The 21,263-nt window shown below is 49.2% G+C and overlaps 1 protein-coding gene across 6 annotated transcripts in view; it reads right to left on the bottom strand.

The window, feature by feature from the left end:
* The window catches only part of PDE9A (phosphodiesterase 9A), an 84,732-nt gene that overhangs the window by 29,459 nt on the left and 34,010 nt on the right, over positions 1–21,263 (bottom strand). For 3 of the 6 annotated variants that reach the window (XM_036445892.2, XM_045585267.1, XM_036445891.2), the window contains exons 5-6: positions 3,314–3,368; positions 2,020–2,090 (exon numbers count right to left, since the gene is read on the bottom strand). In XM_036445892.2, coding sequence (XP_036301785.1) covers positions 2,020–2,090; positions 3,314–3,368 — 126 coding nt within the window. The other 3 variants (XM_045585268.1, XM_045585269.1, XM_045585270.1) reach the window with 3 other exon arrangements.

Genomic DNA, 21,263 nt, shown 5'->3' with positions numbered 1-21,263 from the left:
ACAGGCAGAAGGGGTGCGAGCCACAGAGACACAGAGGAGAGAGGCCTGTGGAGATAGTTTGGTGAAGATCGTTTGGAGGGATGTGGCCACAAGCCAAGGCTGGCTGGCAGCCACCGGAAGCCGGGGGAGGCCTGGAACAGATCCTCCCTCAGCCTCTAGCAGGAACCGACGCCCGTGGCTTTGGACTTTGGCCTCCAGAACCATGGAGGATTCTTTTTTGTGGTTTAAGCCTCCTTTTTTTTGTGTGGTACGTTGTCATGGCAGCCGCAGGAGACAAATGCACGTTGTCTGGCCTCTCCTGCAGCAAGGGTGTGGGCACATGGTCCCCTCTGCCCAGAATCTGAACCCGCAGCCGGCACATGGAGAAGCAGCTTGACGTCTGCAGCAGTGGCCAGGGGTTCTGACACGCAGCTCAGCATCCTCACGGAGTCAGCTGTGCTGGGATTCCGGCTCCCCTTCTTGCTGCACAGCCCAGCCCTATTCCCGGGCCCTCCCAGTGACCACGGGAGCTCCTCCAAATCCTTGTATCCTCTTGAAAAAAGCCCCTTTTCACCCTGGCTGGTATGGCTCAGTAGTTAAAGCGTTGAGCCGAAGATTGCAGGATCTCGGGTTTGATCCTTGGTCAAGGGCATGAACCTGGATTGCAGGTCAGGGCAACCGTGCATGCAGGAGGCAACCAATGGATCACACATCAAATTTCTCTCTCTCTGCCCCCCTCCTGCCCTTCCACTTTCTCTAAAAATATCTCATAGGAGAATTTGAAAGAAAGGACAAAAGAAAGAAAGGAAGGAAGGAAGGAAGGAAGGAAGGAAGGAAGGAAGGAAGGAAGGAAGGAAGGAAGGAAGACCCCCCTTTTCTGTTCAATGTAGCCACAACCGGTGTTGGTGGCCAGAGCTGCAAGCTCGGCTGCCGGCAACCTGCTTCCTAAGCTACATTCTCAGGTGCCCCCCCCCCCCCCCCCACTCCCCAGCGGGTGCCAGGCGGGGAGGAAGGTGCCATGTCACAGACGGGCTGGCACAGGCAGCGAGAGCAGCCCTGCCGGGCACCCGGTGCTGGCCCCTGGCTTATTTACTTCTCTCATTTGCTGAGCGCATTGGAGCAAATCACTTCTCTCTCGGCGGCTTTTCAATGGGGAAAATAAAACCGCTTTGCGGCTCCGACGGCGGATGTCATTGCTCTCAGAGATGTCACCGCCCTTGGAGACGGATAGCTGTGTGAATCATGCTCCCTGGTCCTTAGGCGAACTGGCTTTTCCGTGCTCCTGAATGTCCTTTCTCCGGAACACCCGAGCGATTCGCGCGAGGTAATAATGGAAGGTGCCATCCAGCCCGGGCCGGCCGACATGAATCAGCCGGGCGGTGTCCGGGGACCCGCGGCCCCGCCGGCCTCGCTCTGGGCTTGTTTAGTCACTGGACGCTGATAGATAAGGTGCCTGGAGCCGCTGCCCTTAGCCTTGACTTTGACGGAGAGCCTTCCTTCAGCGCTGGCGTTGGAGCGGGCATGTGGGGTCCCAGCGCAGCCCCTCACTTACTAAGGATGAGGGCGCGCAGGCTGCTCCACTTGAAGTTGCGTTCCTGCAGGATTCTAGCAGTGTGCCCCCCCAAGCCCCCCAACTCAGGACTGGAACCGGCCCTCCCCGCTCCAAGAAGGCTCCTGCTCTCCTTGCAGGGACAGTGGACACACTCCCCCCAAACTGTGAGACCACGGAGCGTGGGTCTGCGTGTCCTCCCTCACGTACAGGAGCCCCACGAGGTGTGCATTCAGCAGAAGCTCCGGTCCAGAGGCCCCCTGCTCCCCCGGTGCTGCCCCGGCAGCATGCGAGCGTGCACCTGTTACGTCTAAAGCGCACGGGTCGGTCACTGCCCCAGCCTTGGCTGACACTGACATTGAGGCATCTCCCGGAGAGAAGACCTTGCGCGTCCCTGGCCCCCCGCCATCCCCCCCCCCCTGGTTTACGAGGTGAAGGTACACAGAGGCCAAAGGACACCCGAACGACAGGGAAACTGAGGCTGCACTCACATTCCACGCGTTTCTCGAGCACCGCCAAGTGATTTGCGACTTCAGCTTTGAGTTCGTTGATTTTAAATGCTCTAGGAATGGAAAAACAAAACAAAACAAAGAGAAAGCCATAAGCCATAGGATTCTCAACGTTAAAACGGGCTCGGCAAACAGCTGTGGAATCACAGGCAGGGGGAGGTGTGCAGTGGGCAGGTGCGGGGGGCGGGCACGAAGATGCCAGGAGGTGCTTAAGGAAGTAGCAGTGTCTGGGGTGCAGGGGAGGACAGAGACTCTCAGACTATCTGGAGGTGTCTGCCCAGTGGGACCCACAGTGGCTCCGTGCCAGGGGAATGCTTCCTTCCACAGCTGGGAGTGGGCCCGTGCTCCCAGGATTGCTCTGCCCGCCCCTCCCTCTGGGCACACACCCCTCCCCTTGGGCACACACCACCTCAGGGCACCTGGGTGCCCTCTCCAGGCTCCAACCCAGTCAGTCAAACAACTCTTGGGCTTCAAAAAAGTACCACTCAGCCCAGACAGAGAGGCTTCGTGGTTGAGCATCGATCTATGAACCAGGAGGCCATGGGTTCGATTCCTGGTTTGGTCAGGGCACATGCCTAGGTTTTGGGCTCAATCCCCAATAGGGGGCATGCAGCAGGCAGCCGATCGATGATTCTCTCTCACCATTAATGTTTCTCTCTCTCTCCTCTTCATCTCTGAAATCAATAAAAATATATTTTGAAAAAAAGAAAGTATCACTCATATGGCCTCTCCCCATTTGAATTCCCCTCAGTAGAGAGATACCACAGTGACTAGACTGGAAAGGTCAGTAATATTTTTATTACTGATTTCAGAGAGGAAGGGAGAGAGAGAAACATCAATGATGACAGAGAATCATTGACTGGCTGCCTCTTGCACACCCCCTACTAGAGATTGAACCCGCAACCCAGGCATGTGCCCTTGACCAGGATCCAACCCGGGACCCTCAGTCCACAGGCTGATGCTCTATCCACTGAGCCAACCAGCCAGGGCAGAAAGCCCATTTTAAAATGGTCCCAGTGCTTGTAGCCTGGACTCTGAGTCCCGGAAGAGCCCGTCGAGAAAAATCTCGGCAACGTGGGCTCTCCTTCTCACTCGGTCTTGGGCAGAAGGCCTTTGCTATAAGTGTTTCCTGGACCCCACCCGACGGACTGAGTACAGAAGTCGCCGAGCTGGGAGGGCAGCTCCTCTAGGCAAGAGTCTGCGGCCGACCCAGGCTGCCCCTGCCACTGAGAGAACATGCACAAATCTCCGGAGGACCCGGCTCTGAAGTCTGTACCTCGAGAACTGCTCTGCAACCTGGGTCAGCATGCTCTGGATCAATTCTTCTTTCTCTGCGGAGCCGAAGAGAAAGACAGATGGAAAAAGGAAGGGGTGTGCGGGCCAGCCCGGCCTGACCCAGCTGCTGGGGGCATGTGGCCCGGATGCCGGGGTGAGGAGCTAGCTGCCTTACCTGGATGGAAGCTCTGACCCCCCGTCAGCACTCCCGGACCTTTCCTGTCCGCCTCCAAATGCTCTTTCCCACCCCCGGACTGCCTCCAGCCTGTCTTTTAATGCCTCTCGGCGGAGTGGCCCTCCCATCCTAAACTGGCTATAAAAGCAGGCGGGACTGGGTCTCTAACGAGGGGATGTTTTCACGGAGTTCCCGGGCTCGTTTTATGAGGGCAATTACCATGACAGAGCGGGTTCAAGGCATACTTCAAGTGCAAAACACGGTGTTCTCGGGGTCAGTCCTGAGAGCGGAAGCAGGCGGAGCCTGTCCCTTTGTTGCCTGGCACGCAACCCTGGCTGGGCGGCTGGATCGCAGGGCGCAGGCCCGGGCTGAACATGACCTGCTTGCTTTCCTGTTTCCTGCCTGGCCCATGCTGGGTACCTCTCCGGAAGGTGGAGATGCCCACAGAGCTGTGTCTCCCACAGTCTATGCTCATGGACAGGGAGCGATCGCTGCTTGGCTGCAGCTGCCCATCAGGTCACGCCCCTACCTACACATGGAGAGCCTACGCAAGGCTTCATGTCATCTGTATGGACTGTGCCTAACCCTTCACTGAAATAAAAAAATCCCAATCATCGCCTGGCCAGCGTGGCTCAGTGGTTGAGCGCCGATCTATGAACAAGGAGGTCTCGGTTCAATTCCCGGTCAGGGCACGTGCCTGGGTTGCCGGCTTGATTCCACGGTAGAGGGAGTGTAGGAGGCAGCGGATCCATGATTCTCTCAATTCTCTCTCATCATGGATGTCTCTCTCTCTCTCTCCCTGATCATTCCTCTCTAAAACAACAAAGCAAAGAAAGAAAAAAGATCTAACTTGGCAACGGAGTCCCAAAGCTGGAAGTGCTCAGTTGCTCTGATCTGGTGTCTCCATTTCCAGGAAACACTCATGTCTGTGCACAGAGCTGGCCACCAGTGCTATTTCACACGGGGAAAGCTGTAACTGTCTCTGTGTCTATCAAATGATCATTAAATACATGATGACACAGCCATACTGTGGGATCCCATTCTGTCATTAGAAATAATATCTTAGAAAATGTTCATGTCTACTGTTAAAGAAAAAAAAAAAAAGATTGTAAAACAGTATGATCCCATATTTGGAAACATTGGGAGGATACAGTTTGAAATAATAATGGTAGTTATTTTTTGGTTGTAAGACTTTATGTAAATGTTATTTTCTTATTTTTGCTTCTCTGTAGCTTATTCATTTAGATAATAAGCATATGTTTATTTCATTTAAAAAATTAAAAGAACAAGCCAATCTAAATTAACCCCTGAGAACTCATCCCTTCACCTACTTAATGAAAGGGTACACCAGGAGACCAAAGGTTCCCTCTGGTGTAACTATGTCTTTTTTTTTTTTTTAATATATATTTTATTGATTTTAGATAGTTAGAAATATTGATGAAAGAGAATCATCGACCAGCTGCCTCCTGCACACCCCCTACCGGGGATGTGCCCGCAACCAATGTACATGCCCTTGACCAGAATCGAACCTGAGACCCTTCAGTCCGCAGACCGATGCTCTATCCACTGAGCCAAACCGGTTTTGGCGTAACTATGTCTTGATGCAAAGAAGAAAAAGAACATTTTGTTATGTTTCTGGAAACTATATGAGTGAAAATGTCAACCAGGAAACTCATAGAGCTGTGTGTTGAGCTGCTGCCCGACGCAAGGCCCTGCGCTCTGGAGGGGTTCACACCCACCAGGGGACAAATGGGTGACTCCATCGATGGGAACCACCAGGGTGAAGGCTTCACAGGCCGCCCTGGTGAATCAGCAGGAATTCAGGTCACTCATCCTGAAACCTTTGTCGAAAGTAATACATCACCTAACCTCCAAGAGTTAATGATCTCAAAGTCTTGAGATAAATTTAGAAGGCCATCAAACCATTGACATTTATAGGCTACTCCACCTAACAATAGTTGGACGCGCGTTCTTTTCGGGTGCCTACCGAGATAGACCACATCCTGGACTGTAAAGAAAACCTCGACAAACTTAAAAAGAACGAAAACCATAGACAGCGTGTTCTCTGGCCACAAGAGAATCCAGCTAGAAATCAGGAAGAGAAATATAGCAGGGAAGCCTCCAACCACTTGGAAATCAAACAGCACACGTCTAACTAATCCATGGACCAAAGAGGAAGTCTCTGGAGGAATTTAAAAAGGCATCAAGCCAAGTGAAAATGAAAATATAGCACAGTGAAAGGTATCTGTGAGACATAGCAAAGGCAATGCACAGAGGGACATTTATAGCTCCAAATGCTTACATTAGAAGAGAGGAAGTCTCCACTCAATAGTCTAAGGGCCCCAAAAAAGAAAATCCAAATAAACCCACAACAATAGCAGAAGGAAGGAAGGAAATAATAAAGAGCAGACATTAATTAGATGGAAAACGGAAAAACAATGTAGAAAATCAATGAAAGGAAGAGCTGGTTATTTAAAAATATCAGTAAATTGACCTACTTTGAGGAAGACCCACAGAGAAACAGAGAGAAGACATACGGTAGGTCACCAAAATCAGAACGAGAAAGGGAAGATCACTACAGACCCTCCAGACAACGAAAGGATTATAAGGGAACACTATGAACAACTTTCGTACACATGCATTTGACTCCTCAGGTGGCAATGGGCCAATTCCTAGAAAATCATGAACCACACACTCATCCAATATGAAAGAAGTAATCTGAATAGCCTGTCACTATTGAGGAAATTAAATTTCTAATTAACCCCCTCCCCCCAAGAAATTTTCAGGTACAGATGGTTTTACTAGAGCAGTAGTTCTCAACCTTTCCAATGCTGTGACCCTTTAATACAATTCTTCATGTTGTGGTGACCCCAACCATAAAATTATTTTCATTGCTACTTCATAACTGTAATTTTGCTACTGTTAATGAATCGTAATGTAAATATCTGTGTTTTCCGATGGTCTTAGGTGACCCTGCTAGCTGTTCTCAACCTGTGGGTCGCGACTACTTCTTCCAGAAAACAGAAAAGAAGGGAACTCGTCTGGATTGACTTTATGAAGCTAGTATTAACTTGATACCAAATCCAAAGACAACCAAAAAAGATAATACAGACCAACATCCCTCATGAATACCAATGTAAAAGCCCTTTAGTTAGCAAATAGAATTCAGCAATATAGAAAAATAATTATACATTGAGATCAAGTGGAGTTTATTTCAGGGATGCAAGGCTGGCTTAATATTAAAAAAAATCGATGTAATCAACTATATTAACAGGTTAAAGAAGAAAAAATTATACGATCCTATCAATTCATAAAAAGCACTTGAAGAAATTCAACATCTGTTCATGATAAAAGCTTCAGAAAAACAGAAAAAGGGGAATTTCTTCAAGTTGATAAAAAAATCTGCAAGAAACCTAGAGCTAAAATTATATTTAATGATGGTTAAAGACTGAATGCTTTTCCCTGAGGGTGTGACAAAGCAAGGACCTCTCTCATTGCACTTACTCAGCACAGTGCTGGCAGTGCCCGCTGGTGCAACAAGGCAAGACAAGGAAGTGAAAGGCACGCATATGAGAGGGGAAGAAATATAACCATTCCTGTTTGCTGATGACACAATTGTCTACATAGAAAATTCCACGGGATCTATAAAAACCCTCTTAGGACTAACAAGTGCGTTTAGCAAGGTCACAGGATATAAGACATATACATGCAATCCGTTGTATTTACATATATGACCAATGACCATATGCTGAAATGAAATCACAAGGCCACTTACAAACACGTCAAAAACTTTAGGTAAAAATATAACAAAGCACATGCAGAAAATGCATGCTGGGAACCACAAAATATCCAGGAAAGAAATCACAGAAGATATAAATAAATGAGATCTACCTGGAAGCTTCAACACAGTAGAGATGTCAATTCTCCTCAAATTGATAGACAGGTTTAACACAACTTCTGTCAAAACCTCAGCAGGATTGACTTTTTGTAGAAATAGACAGTATTTTCTAACATTTATATGAAAACAAAAATGAACTAGGATAGCTAAAACAATTTAGAAAAAGAAGATAAAATGAGAGGAATTACCAATCTAATTTTAGGACTTAATATACAGCTACAATCATCAAGACGGTGTGACACTGGGAAAGATACCGAGGGACAGACACAGAGATCGATGGAGCAGAACAGATAACCCAGGATCCTCGCCACACACATATGCACAGCTGATTTGATGGGTGTCACAATGGAAGGGAGTTGGGTGTGGCTCTGAGATGGACCCTGTGGGGTGGGACATTCTGTGTCTGGACTGTGTCAGTGCCAACAGCCCGATTGTGGTATCTCAGTGTAGCTTGCAAAGATGTGATCATTGTGGGAAAATGAGTAAAAGCTATAGGAGCTCTGTTCGTATTTTTTCTTACAACTGTGTGCATCTTTAATTATTTTAAAACTAGAGGCGCAGGACACAAATTCATGTACCAGTAGGGTCCCTCGGCCTGGCCTGCGGGATCAGGCTGAAACTGGCTCTTTGACATCCCCCGTAGGGTCCCAGATTGTGAGAGGGTGCAGGCCAGGCTGAGGGACCCCTCAGATGCATGATTGGGGCTGGGGAGAGATACGGGAGGTTGGCCAGCTGGGGAGGGACTGAGGGAGTGCTCCAAGGCATGTCCGGCCATCTCCCTCAGTCCCAATTGGCCAGACCCCAGAAGCAAGCTAACCTACCAATCAGAGCATCTGCCCCCTGGTGATCAGTACATGTCATAGGGACTGGTTGACCGGTTGACTGCTCCCTTATACTCAGTGCACTTCATAGCGAACGCTTGAGTGGTCTTAGCATATCATTAGCATATTATGCTTTGACTGGTTGAATGGTGGAGGGGATCACCAGACACTTAGCATATTAGGCTTTTATTATATAGGATTAAAAGTTTAATGGAGGAAAGAGTTTTATCAATAGGCGCTGCTAAAGCAATTAAACACTCACAGGCAGAAAAATGAGCCACGAACTAACCCTCAATACAATTTATATAAAAATTAATGTAAAATGGACCACAGATAAAAAATATAAAACTGTAACATTTTAGGGAAAAAAATAGGAGAAAATCTTCAGGATCTTGGGCAATGCAGGGAATTCTTTGATTTGACACCAAAACCACAGTCCATACAAGGAAAAACTGATAAACTGGATTTCATCAACATGGACACTTTTGTTCTGAGAACAATCATGTTAAGATGATGAAGAAACAAGCTCCAGTCTTGGAGAAAATATTTGCAAACCACACATCTGACAGAGACTTGAATATAGATTATGAACATAACTATCAAAACTCAGCAGTAAAAACCAAAGGATCCAATTTGAAAATGGACAGGAGATGCTGGCACTTTACTGCAGAGCATATACGGACGGAGAATACAGACATGAAAAGATACTGAGCATCTCTCACCATTAGGAAATGCAAATCAAAACCACAGAGAGAGTCACTGCACGTTTATCAAAAAGGCTAAAAATAAAAAAACAGTGGGAATGTAAAATGGTGCGGCCACTCTGGGAAAAGGTTTGGCAGCTTAAAAATTCTAAAGATGCAACTACTGTATGACTGAGCAATCGGACCCCAAAGCAGAGAAGTGGAATTTTATATTCACACAAAGGCCTGTACATGATGTTCCCAACGGCTTTATTTGTAATAAACTGGGACAGCCCACAAGCCCTTCGGTGGGAGGACAGGTAAACAAACGGCAGTCCACCCTGAAACACAGCTCGGCAATGAAGAGGCCTGAGCTATCGCAGCCCCAGGGACGCATTTCCGGAGAGTGAAGCCAATGGCAGCTTCCTACCGAAGGACCGCATCCATCGGACACTGTGGAAAGGAGAGATGATGGAAACTGAGGACACACGGGATTGCCATGGAATGAGGAGCTGGTGGGGAAGGGAAGGAAGTTGGTGTGGCCATACGAGGGCAGCAAGAGGGACTGTGGGGTGGAGCATTCTGTGTCCGGCCTGGATCAGCGTCAGTCAGACTGTGGAGACTGTAAAGATGTGACCCAGGCGGGAAAATGAGGAAAGGCTGCAGGGCTCTGTATATATATATTTTTTTAACATGTTATTTTGGGCTGACTTGGAAATGCCAGGCTGATAGCAAATTTATTTATTTAAAAAAATATTTTTATTGATTTTTTTACAGAGAGGAAGACAGAGGGACAGAGAGTTAGAAACATCAATGAGAGAGAATCATTGATCAGCTGCCTCCTGCACAACTCCTCCTGGGGATGTGCCTGCAACCAAGGTACATGCCCTTGACCAGAATAGAACCTGGGACCTTTCAGTCCTCAGGCCGACAATCTATCCACTGAGCCAAACCGGTTTCGACTGTTTTTTTTTTTTTTTTACAACTGTGTGAATCTTTAATTATTTTAACATAAAAAGTAAAAAAAAAATTTTTTTTTTAAGAGAGAATAGAAGAAAAGAGTTCAGGAGGGATTTTCGTTTTGACTTTGGAGGGTGTGATCCTTTGAGCATCGTGGGATTTTCATGCCGCAATGCGATTTCCAGCCTCTGTGCACAAGGCCAGCCGCCTCCCCTCCGCTCCCCTCCATGCCCTGAGCCCCGCTCAGGAAACGAGCCTCCCTCCCACCTGGCTTATTGCAATTCCTGCAGCCGCCACTGCTTCCTCCTAGCGGATTCCAGCACTTCAAAACAAACCGTGACTTAATTTGTGGGAGGACTCTGGCCAGGGCCCGCGGTGAACGCTGTTGGTATGAGCTCTTGTTATTGTTGTTGTGATGACATCACTGTGTGCTGTCAGCCGCAGGGGTTGTCATTACAGCACGGGGTTCCCGACAGCCACAGGTGTTACCTCACTGAGGCTCCCCACGGCCCTCTCTTCCTCCAGTGACTTCCCGGGTGAATTCCTGTTCCCTGGGGGTGACAGGCCGAGTCTGGGGGTCCCACCTCCAGAGCCCTGTCTGCAACGTCTGGAATGTGCCCCAGAGCCCTGAGCGCCCCAAACCCCTGGACGTAGGGGCCACAGCAGTTTTCAATCACAAGGGGTCAAACCACACGCCCTCAGAAAAAACCCTGACAGGGTGTAGGACTCCCCTCACCCGCTCTCTCCTGTGCTGCCGTATGGCATGCATTTACAAATCAGTGCACATTCAAGTCACGCTGCTTTGAGAATTTCTTAACAGCTTTCAGGATGACCAGCAATTCAGGGGTGCCCATGACTGGGTCTGTGGGGGTTCCTGTGGGCCTGGACTCTTCGAGGAAATCGGGAGAATGGAAATGAGATGCTGAGAGACAGGACAGCGGCACAGACTCCGGCGGATCCTTACAGATAGAACACAGCTCAGCAGGGAAAAGGACTAGACTGTCGCCACACACAACCAGCGGGATGGATCGCAATGAGAACCCTGCAACGCGCAAAGGATCCCGGGCCACTGGCATGGTCTCCAGAGGAAGCCGCTCCTGGAGCACAGCTGGCCTGGCTCCTGGGCACACGGCAGGCCATGAGGCCACCGCTGCAGGCTCCCTGTGGTGGGCGCCTTGGCACCGATGGCTTTAAAGGCAGAAGATTGGGACCATCCAGGGTAGAGGTTTCTGTGGGGCCATCATGGGTCTCTTCAAGCCTGGGCTGCCGTGCAGCCGGTCGACCCGGGACTGACTGCCCTGCATGAGCTGCTGGGTGCTTGTCTGGCCGGCTTCCCGGCTGACAGGCACCGACGGGGAAGTCCTGGGGCTGGTGGAGTATCTCATGTGAGACAGGACTCCCATGGAGGCCTGGGGCAACCTTATAGGCTGGCCGAGGCCGGGTCCCGTTTTTAGGGCGCTGTGCAAACAGCCCAGCGTCAGGCCACGGATCTGCCCTTTGCAGCCTCAGGACCTGCCCCGGGGAGATGAGATGGACTACCCTCCGGGGGGAGATGCCGGTGGCGCTGCCTCTTGGGGCTCATGGGCAGGATAGAGTCCCGGGGTGGTGGGAGGGGCCTCCTCCCGACAGTGTTTACTTTCGCAGCTGCTCGCACGCACGGGCGTCCAGGGCAGAGTCTATGAGCCTGCACTTCCCGATGCGCCTAGGCCGGGCCCCAGCTCCACCTGGAGCGGCAGCGGACAGTTCAAGGAACCTGCCTCTGCCTCCCCCACCCCTTCCAGGAATTGTTTACTGCCTCACAGAAGCCCGAGTCTCCCCAGCACAAACCCCGTGGACATCTGCTTTCACAGAGTCACAGGGCCACACCGACGGCAATCCCTGCTCTCAACGTTAGTCCACTGTGACACACGCGCCCCGTGGCCCAGCCGCTGCCTCGTGTATTGCTTCATCTGGTGCTGAACAATAATAACAATAACAATAACAATAACAATAGCAATAGCAATAACAATAACAACGGCCCTCTGCACACTGAGCGGGCTGGGATGCCTCCCTGGACAATAGCACGCAGACCTGGCCCTCGCCACCGCTGGCCCCGAGCCCGCGCACGGAGGGAAGACGCACAGGTGTCAGCACGGGCGTTTGGACCCCGTGCCTTTGAGCCCCCAGTGGTGCCATGAACAAGACCTGCAGGCATGCGTGAGGTGCCTTGACGTTCACCACTGGCCCCGTCTCCCTTGCTACGAGGGCCGCTGTGGCCCACACCGTGTCACTAGGATGAGCTGAGCGAGCTGTTTCGCCTCATCATTCTCACCCCAAGCAGTGGAGCGAGCTGCTGAGCATCCTCCAGGAAGCGTGCACGCAACAGACCCGCTCCCAAGGCCTCCAAACCAAAACACTGCCGCCCCTCAGGGGGGGCGTCTTATGTTGCAGGACAGAAAACAACCCGCATTGCGTGGCTCCAAAGAGACAGGCTCCCCTAAAGCCCTGATTCGGGGGGAAGGGGGTGAATTCTTTCCATTCTTTCCAGGGCTCTGCCTAGGAAGGGCCGGGAGGGGGTGGTCACTCCCCGTCTGCCTCTCTCCACTCCTTCTTGGGGTGTCACTGCCCGCTCCCAGGGAAGCAGGAGGGGCGCGCTCACCTGTCCCGTTCCTGCTCTCCCGGCCCCGCCAGCCGGTGGAGGACGTCCTGGCCCCGGGAGCGGTCATTGGCAGCTCACTGTTTATGAACGCCATAAACTAGGCGTGCAGACCGGGGAAGGCTCCTTTATAACCCGGGAGCACAATAAAGTTATATGGTCAACAGTGACCTCCCCTCCCCTCTTAAAGGCACAGGCGCCCTTTCCGTGGCCTGCCCTTCCGAGAAGTCACGCGTGTTTATCAGCAGCCCAGGGTTCGGATGTCCCAGATGGCTTGCGGTGTGACTCTGGCCAGAGACCATGTCATTCTGATGTCACAGAGAAAGCACGGTAGATGGAAGGGGCCTGAGGAGCAGGTTTGGAAATATGGGGGATGTTTCGCCCCCACCTGGGCTGCTCCTCGTGGGAGAGGGGACCTCATGCTCTGCACAGTTTCAGCTGGACTTCAAAAGTCTGGGTGCAATGCTCCCCATGCCCTCCTCTCCCCCAGGCTGTGGGCAAGCGGAATGCCTGGAAGGGGCGCAGCCTCTGGGACAGCGCCATTTCCTTTCCTGTGGTACAGTCTGTGACGGCCACACCATCTTTATTGGGCCTTTCTGTGCCAGGCCTGTTCTTAGTGATTTGCATACTTTATCACTTAATTCTCCTAATAACCCTACGTGGCTGTGTGATCTAGAGATGAGGCCAAGTCACGTCCGCATTTGGGGCTGCAAAGGCGGGGCAGCGCACTCTTAACCCAAAAAGGTCTTCCACACACACGCCTCCCCCCAGCTCTGAACGAGCCCCTCTGCCATGCGCATGGAGCCAGCTTCGAGGGAGAAGGTCATGAGGATGACATGCTCTGGAGAATGCCCTCCGGTGGATTTGAGCTGGAGGACGAGCAGCTGCCGGCGCCCGCTGGCCGGACTTTGCCCGCTCCCTGATAACCGGAGCGATAAGGGACCCGTGGGAAAGTCTAATTGTGGTGAAGTCAAAGGGGGTGAACTCCAGTTCACCGTGTCTGGGTTTGGCCATCGCGTCCCATGGCCCCACAAGACTAGTTTCAGGAAGGGCTCCGTCAGGGTAAACTCTGATCCAATAAACGATGATGGTGCCGATGACAGGAGTTCGGCTAAAACCTATGAAAAGACGGGGCCGTTTTTGCAGACCAAAGTTCTCGCTCCATCTATGTTGCACACAACTGTAGAGGCTGTAGCAAGATGAGCTTAGACACAAACCCTAACATGATACAGACGTGGACATCGGCAGATGGAGCTTTAATGCCGCAGCTGTAAGCGTGTCCAGGGGGACGGCAGGGATGACTGCTCCCTCTCATTCCCACTTAACGATCCTGGAGGCTCAACTAGTTCAGCAAGGCGAGGAACAGACATAAAAACAAAGACTGGGATGCAAGAAGCAAAACTGTCTTCATTATCAGACGATAGCATCGTCTCTATGGAAACCCCTAGGAATCTATAAAGTAAGCACCAGAACTAATGAATGAATGTCAGAAGGCACCAGGCCAGCCCACAGAAATCTGTTATATTTGTTATAAACTAGCAGCAAACAAACAGGGAGTTAAATTGAGAGTCCGTTAACAATAACACTAGAAAACAGAAAACGCTGAGGAGCAGATTTCACAAAAGGGAGGCAGGACTCCCCCCTGGAAGCTGGAGAACTTGGCTGAGTGGAGGGATGTGTCCCGTTCATGGACTGGAAAACTCCATGTTGTTCAGAAATATATTGAATGTAATCCCAATCAGAGTCATTTTATTTAAAAAAATATTTTTATTGATGTCAGAGAGTTAGAGAGAGATAGAAACATCCACGACGAGAGAGAATCATTGCTTGGTTGCCTCCTGCACACTCCACACTGGGGATGGAGCCTACAACTTGGGCCTGTGCCCTGACCGGGAATCGAGCCGTGACCTCCTAATTCATAGGTCGACGCTCAACCACTGAGCCACGCCAGGCCGGGCTTGATCAAAGTCATTTTAGAATCAAGAATTAACTTGTCAATTTATTCTAAATGTTGGAGGGAAAAGGACCCATGGAACCAAAGCAACTGAAAGGGAAGCACAAAGGTGGAAGACTACCTGATTTCAAGCCCTAGTGACGAAGCCAGCATGGCGGAGGTGTCAGCAGACAACTAGTTCAGCGTCACAGAACAGAGTCCACAAAGAGACTCTCACATAGAGAGACACACAATTTTTCAGCGAAGGTGGGAAAAGAAAGCCATTTTAACAAGTGGAGCTGAAACAACTGGATCAATGTGCCAGAAAAAAAAGACTGTCATTCCCTACCTCACACCACACATAAAATTAACTTAAAATGGCCCAGCCGGCATGGCTCAGCACTTGAGCGTCCACCTATGAACCAGGAGGTCATGATTCGATTCCTGGTCAGCGCACATGTTTGGGTTGTGGGCTCGATCCCCAGTGTGGGGTGTGCAGGAGGCAGCTGATCAATGATCCTCTCTCATTGATATTACTTTCTCTCTCCCTCTCCCTTTCTCTCTGAAATCAATAACATATTAAAAAAAAATTAAGATGAATCGAAGATGACAATATAGCAGTTATAAGTCTAAATCTCCTAAAAATTGATCTTCATGACCCAAGAGTAGAAAAGGAATCTAAGAGAAGACACAGAAAATACAAAACAAAAGAGAAATTTGTTAAATTAGGCTTCATCAAATTAAAAACTTCAGCTAGTGTCCTCATTAAGAAAATGAAAAAGGTATGTCACAAACTGAGAAACATGTTTGCCAAACATATACCTGACAATGAGATATATCCAAAATATACAGAATTTCCTACAAACCAGTGATAAAAAGACACTCCAAGCCATTTTAAACAACGAGCAAAATTCTGAGAGCAGACACTTCCCACAGTGGGATATTCGAGTAGCCAGTAAGCACCTTACAATCAGGCTGAACAATCAGCTATCCAAAGAGACACACTCTGGGCCATAATGAAGCACTGTTCTGTGCCTACTTAAACGTCCCAAATGAAAACCACTGACACGCCTGGTGCTGCGCTGGCCGGGGGACCACTGGTCACCCACACACTGCTGGCGGGCGGTGGGACGGGACGTCCCTCGGGCGACAGTGTGGCCGTTTCTTATGAAGTGAAACACACCTGTCACCGGAACCAGTGGCATCCCTCCTGGGCGCCACCCTGGATCACGGACATGTCTGCAATGAGACTTGTGATGCGTCAGGTGGCTTAACCCCAACCTGGAAATGACCCCAGTGTCCATCAGCAGGAGGGTTTAAGAATCAGCTGTGGATCTTCACACGATGGTGTACGACTCAGCAACACAAAAGTTAATGAGCAAATGCCCGCGTCTTAAAGACCTGATGCTTAAAAACCTGAAGTGGAGGAAGCCGTTCACAGAGGATGAAACTCACGAAATGAGGAGGAGGAAGGCCCCTGTAGGGGTGGTGTGAGCAGGCTGGAGAAAAAGTGGCACCAGGAAGTATTCTGGGTGATGGGAATGCCTTTTGTCTTGACTGGGGCCCAGTTACAGGCATGTGTGCATGTAAAAAATATTATATATTAAAAATTTTTTCTTTTAAAAAAATATACTTTACTGATTTTTTTTTACATAGAGGAAAGGAGAGGGATAGAGAGTTAGAAACATCAATGAGAGAAACATCGATTAGCTGCCTCTTGCACACCCTCCACTGGGGATGTGCCCACAACCAAGGTACATGCCCTTGACTGGAATGGAACCTGGGACCCCTCAGTCCACAGGCCAACGCTCTATCCACTGAGCCAAAAATGGTCAGGGCTATATTTAAAATTTTTTCATTGATTTCAGAGAGGAAGGGAGAGATACAGAGATAGAAACATCAGTGATGAGAGAGAATCATTGATCGGCTGCCTCCTGCACCCCCTCTACTGAAGACTGACTGAGCCAGCAACTGGGGCATGTGCCCTGACGGGGAATCGAACCGTGACGTCCTGGTTCATAGGTCCATGCTCAACCACGGAGCCACACTGGTCAGGCCAGGCATATGTGCTTTTATTGGAAACCTGGGCATTTCACGTCTGTGTGTCTCACCGCGCAGTTACGCGGGACATGGACGTGTGTGGGTTCTGCTGGTCCCGGGAAGGCCCGGAGGCAGGGACCAGGAGGTGCTTGCAGTGCTGGCCAGAGGTCACCGTCTTTACTACACGGGGTTCTACATCCATGACCCCTGGACCCGGTGTTAGTGTTGGCCACCACGCTTGTGGCGCTGAGGGTGTGCGTGATGCTGTCTTTGCCTCGGAGACCACCCCGGCTGCGGGGCACGGACCACAAGCCCAGGAAGCGGCAGGAAACAGAAGCGGAGCGAGCGAGCCCTCCAGGCACGGCAGGAGCGTGGTGAGTGTTCACTTCATACACTGCGCTCTTGTTGTTTAAAAAATAATGCAAATCAGGATGACTCGGGCTGCGATTCTAAAGCTGTTTGCAATGAAATTGCACTAAAAATAGAAGATGTTATTAAGAAACTGTATTATGTCTCACAAACAACATGTGTGCGCGCTCAGATTTCAAGCAGCATCTTCCTGTGCGAGTGAGAATGGAGCCAGCCGGACCAGCACGGTGTTTGCTGCAGGAGGCATTCCGCCGGTTCTGTGAAGACCCAGCAGGTCCGGAGAGACAGAACACTAGCCACTCAACAATGCCCTCTAGGCCATTTAAAAAGACAGCCGCCAAGTACGGAGCACTCCCCGGGGGCAGGCTCTGTGCTAAGCATTTTGCATAAATTACTGCATTCATCCTCTTAGGAACCCCGGAGGCATGTATCCCAATTGCTATTCTGCGGGGGTGGGGGGGGGGTGGGGGTGGTGGTGGTGGTGGTGGTGGAGGGGGGAATGGAGGTGCAGTGGGGTTGGGAGCTTTCCCGGGGCCATTTCACCCACTGACAAGCAAGGAGGACAGAGGGACGGCCCTTTGTTCTTAACCCCCCCCAGGTTGGGTCCCTCAAAAGCTGAGTGGAGACAGGAGCTGGATGCTGGTAGTGTATTTGGAGGTGGTTCCAGGAGACCCTTGGAGGACATAGGAATTGAGACAAAGAAGGAAGGACAGCCTGTTAGGAGGGGTCAGTGAGAGGGTCACCCCAGAGGCACTCATGCTCTGGGTCCCTTTGAGCAACAGACACTGGAGAACACACTGTCCTGCCCGGGGGCCATGGAGTGCATCAGCTCCCTCTGTTGCCGGGAGGACGGTCCTGGGCGGAGGCAGAGAGGAAGCCATAGGCAGGCGGGACTCATCCTGGCTCTTTATTGTCCTTCACTCAAAACCTCACGCTGAAACCGGTTTGGCTCAGTGGATAGAGCGTTGGCCTGCGGACTGAAAGGTCCCAGGTTTGATTCCGGTCAAGGGCATGTATCTTGGATGTGGGCACATCCCCAGTGGAGGGTGTGCAAGAGGCAGCTGATCGATGATTCTCTCATCAATGTTTCTAACTCTCTATCTCTCTCCTTTCCTCTCTGTAAAAAATCAATAAAATATATTAAAAAACGCCCCAAAAAACAACCTCATGCTGCTGAGATATTCATATGGCGCTCTGAGCTCTGCAGTGCAGTTTGTTAGCAAACCTTGGGGGCTCCTAAGATCCCAGGTTTGGGAGGGGCTGAAACCCCCAGTCCACTGTCCCCCTCCTCGCTCAGCCACCTGCTGGGCACCCCATGAGGACGTGAAAACCCAGCCCTTCACCCCAAGTCCTGTGGGAGGCAGAGCTCCGATCTAAGACAGCCAGTCCCACCCACACTGGCTCTGGCTTTTGTTAAGTTCCTTCCCCGAAGGAGCCTCCACTCCATCTCTCATTGGTGCTTAGTTGGGCTCCTAAGTTACACAGAATCCCCGATATTCTTCCTCCACCGACAGTCACGTGACTCTCTGAGCATGGGCTTCCTTCCCCACGCTCATCTCTGTCGCATCCACCCCTCACTCAGGGCTTCCTTGTCCATGGTCCTGTGTCTGGATGGTGTCAGGTTGCCAATGTCCTTCTTCCTTCTCCTGGATTCTGTCCATGAGTCTCAGGGCTCAATCCTTAGACCCTCCTGCTCCCTCCTTCCCTCCTCGGGGAGCTCCTCTTGCCCATGGCCACAAACATGTCACTCCTCACGTCACATCCCTCTCTGAGGGGGAGCTCCAGGCGTCTCTTAAGGAATCTACTCAACATTGATGTCCGGCAGCCAAACCACATCCAACGCACCCAACACTGAGCTCCTCTCTCCTCCCTGTACCTGCGCCCCCTCAGCTTCCATCCTTTCAGAGGCTCAGGCGGACCCTGGAGGCTTCTTGGACCTCTTCCCTTTCTATCCCACGTCTACTCAGGAAATCACCCGACCCTTCCTTCAGAACATGCCAGGATCTGACCACTCACAACCCCCACTTGCCTCCTCCTCCTAATGCAGTGGCCTCTGCATGCCCCACGTGATCTGTCCCCAACATCCCTCAACCTCCTATTCAAATGTCTGAGCTCCACGTACCCCGAGTGGAGAATGCTCGGTGGCCAGCCTGGAGTCACTGAGGACTGCAGAGGGACCACGCCTTAGCAGTAGGACTCAACTGTGCCTGGAGCAAGGGTCCTCTGGATAACAAACTGTCATCCTAGCAAACCTTAAGCACCATCTCAAAGGCACCAGACTGACTTACACGTAACTTAACTGCCTGCCCGACAGAGCCCACGCTGCTTAAGGAGAGAAACAAAGTCCAGACGATCAATAATATAACAACAACAAAAAAATGCAAATGTGGATCTATGCAAGGGAATGAAGGGAAAAAATGTCACTGACTGCAGAGAGCAAACAACGGTAACCGCGTATTAAGAGTTTCCTGTGGAAACAGGAGTGAAATGAATGTCAAATAGCACAGAGAATGAGGCAGGAGAAAGGAAAGCACACAGTTGTGAGATTCTCACACCGCTGAGAAGCGGTGTAATATAATTAAAGACTGTGATAAGTTGATGATACATGTTGTGAAAGCAAGAACAACTTCAAAGAAATTCAATAAAGAAGCGAAGATCACAAACCGAGAGTGGAGAAAAAAAATGGAATAAAAAATGCTCTTTATGCAAAAGATGTAGGAAAAGAGAGAAAAATTTCAAAAGAGATTGAATGAGACAAGTAGAAAATGAGTATCAAGGTAGTAGATTTAAATCCAACCATATCCATAATTACATGTAACGTGAATGGTTTAAGAATGCCTCTTGAAAACTGAAATTGCCAGAATTGATAAAGGCTGCCTGTAAGAAATCCATTTCAAATATAAGGACACAGATATATTAAAAGTAATAAAATGGAAACGAATAGAACCATGAGCACTACGCATAAGAGAGCTGCAGTGGCTACATTAATAGGAGATAAAGAAGACTTTAAAACAAAAAATAGTACCAAGGATAAAGGGACAATTTCATGGATAAAGAAGCAGATACATCAAGAAGACACAACAATCCTAAACAAGTATGTACCGAATAACAGAAATTGAAACGGTATGAAGCCAAAACTAAGATAACTGAGAGAAAAGAAATGTATCCACAATATAGTGGATACTTCAATCTCATCTTCCCTTCATCAGTAGAACAAGTAGACAAAAAAAAAAAATAGTAAAGGTATAGGAAGCTTGAAATACACTATCAACTAACTTGACCTAATTGACATTTCTGGATTATTCCACCCAAGAACAGCAGAACATACATTCTTTCCAGGAGTACCTGAAACAGTCACCAAGATACACCATTTATCTCAATAAATTAAAAAAAGGCTAAAGTTACACAAAGTTTACTTTTGATCAGAAGAGAATTAATAGAAATCAACAACATGAAGATAGTTGGAAAATATCCAAGTATTTGAAAATTACATAATACACTTCTAAATAACAAATGGACCAGAGAAGGAACTACAAGGTAAATTAGAAAATATTTTGAGCTGAATAAAATTGAAAACACAACAAGCCAAAATGTATGAGATATAGCTAAAGTATGTGTAGAGGGAAATTCCTAGCTTTTAATCATTATAAAAAAGGAGAAAGATTTAAAATCAATGACCTAAGCTTCCACCTTTATTAGATAGAAAAAGAAGAACAAATTAGACCAGGAGCAAAAGAGGAGAAATCAATGAAATGGGAGACAAATAGAGGAAGCCAATAAAACCCAAAGCTGGGTCTTTAAAAATAAAATCAATAAAATCTAGTATAAATCTTTAGTTAGACTAATTAACTCAAAAAGGGAAATGATATAAATTACTAATATCTTGAATGAAACTGAGGATTTCACTATCACCCTTTGGACATGAAAGATCACTAGGACATATTTCAAACTACACCATGCCAATACATTCTTAGATGAAATGGACACCACCTCTATAATGAATTTCCAGATAAGTATAAACCCTGCATATACTAATCTACAATATTTAAGAAACCGAACTCATAATTTAACACCTTCCCACAAAGAAACTCCAAGCACAGAAGGATTCACTGAGGATTCTATCAAGCACTTAAGATAGAAACAAGGGCCCTAACCGGTTTGGCTCAGTGGATAGAATGTCGGCCTGTGGACTGAAAGGTCCCAGGTTGGATTCCTGTCAAGGGCATGTACCATGGTTGCGGGCACATCCCCAATAGGAGGTGTGTAGGAGGCAGCTGATGGATGTTTCTCTCTCATCAATGTTTCTAACTCTCTATTCCTCTCTGTAAAAAAAAGCAATAAAATGTATTTTTAAAAAAGATAGAAACAAGGTCAACTCCATACAAACCCTCTCAGAAAAATCACCCAGGGGCCCTCGCACCCTTCCTAACTCGTTCT

The sequence above is a fragment of the Pipistrellus kuhlii genome, unplaced genomic scaffold (genome assembly GCF_014108245.1).
Source record: "Pipistrellus kuhlii isolate mPipKuh1 unplaced genomic scaffold, mPipKuh1.p scaffold_m20_p_2, whole genome shotgun sequence".
NCBI lineage: Eukaryota > Metazoa > Chordata > Mammalia > Chiroptera > Vespertilionidae > Pipistrellus > Pipistrellus kuhlii.
Note: the sequence above shows the minus strand (reverse complement) of the source record. Positions and strands in the feature narration are given on the sequence as shown.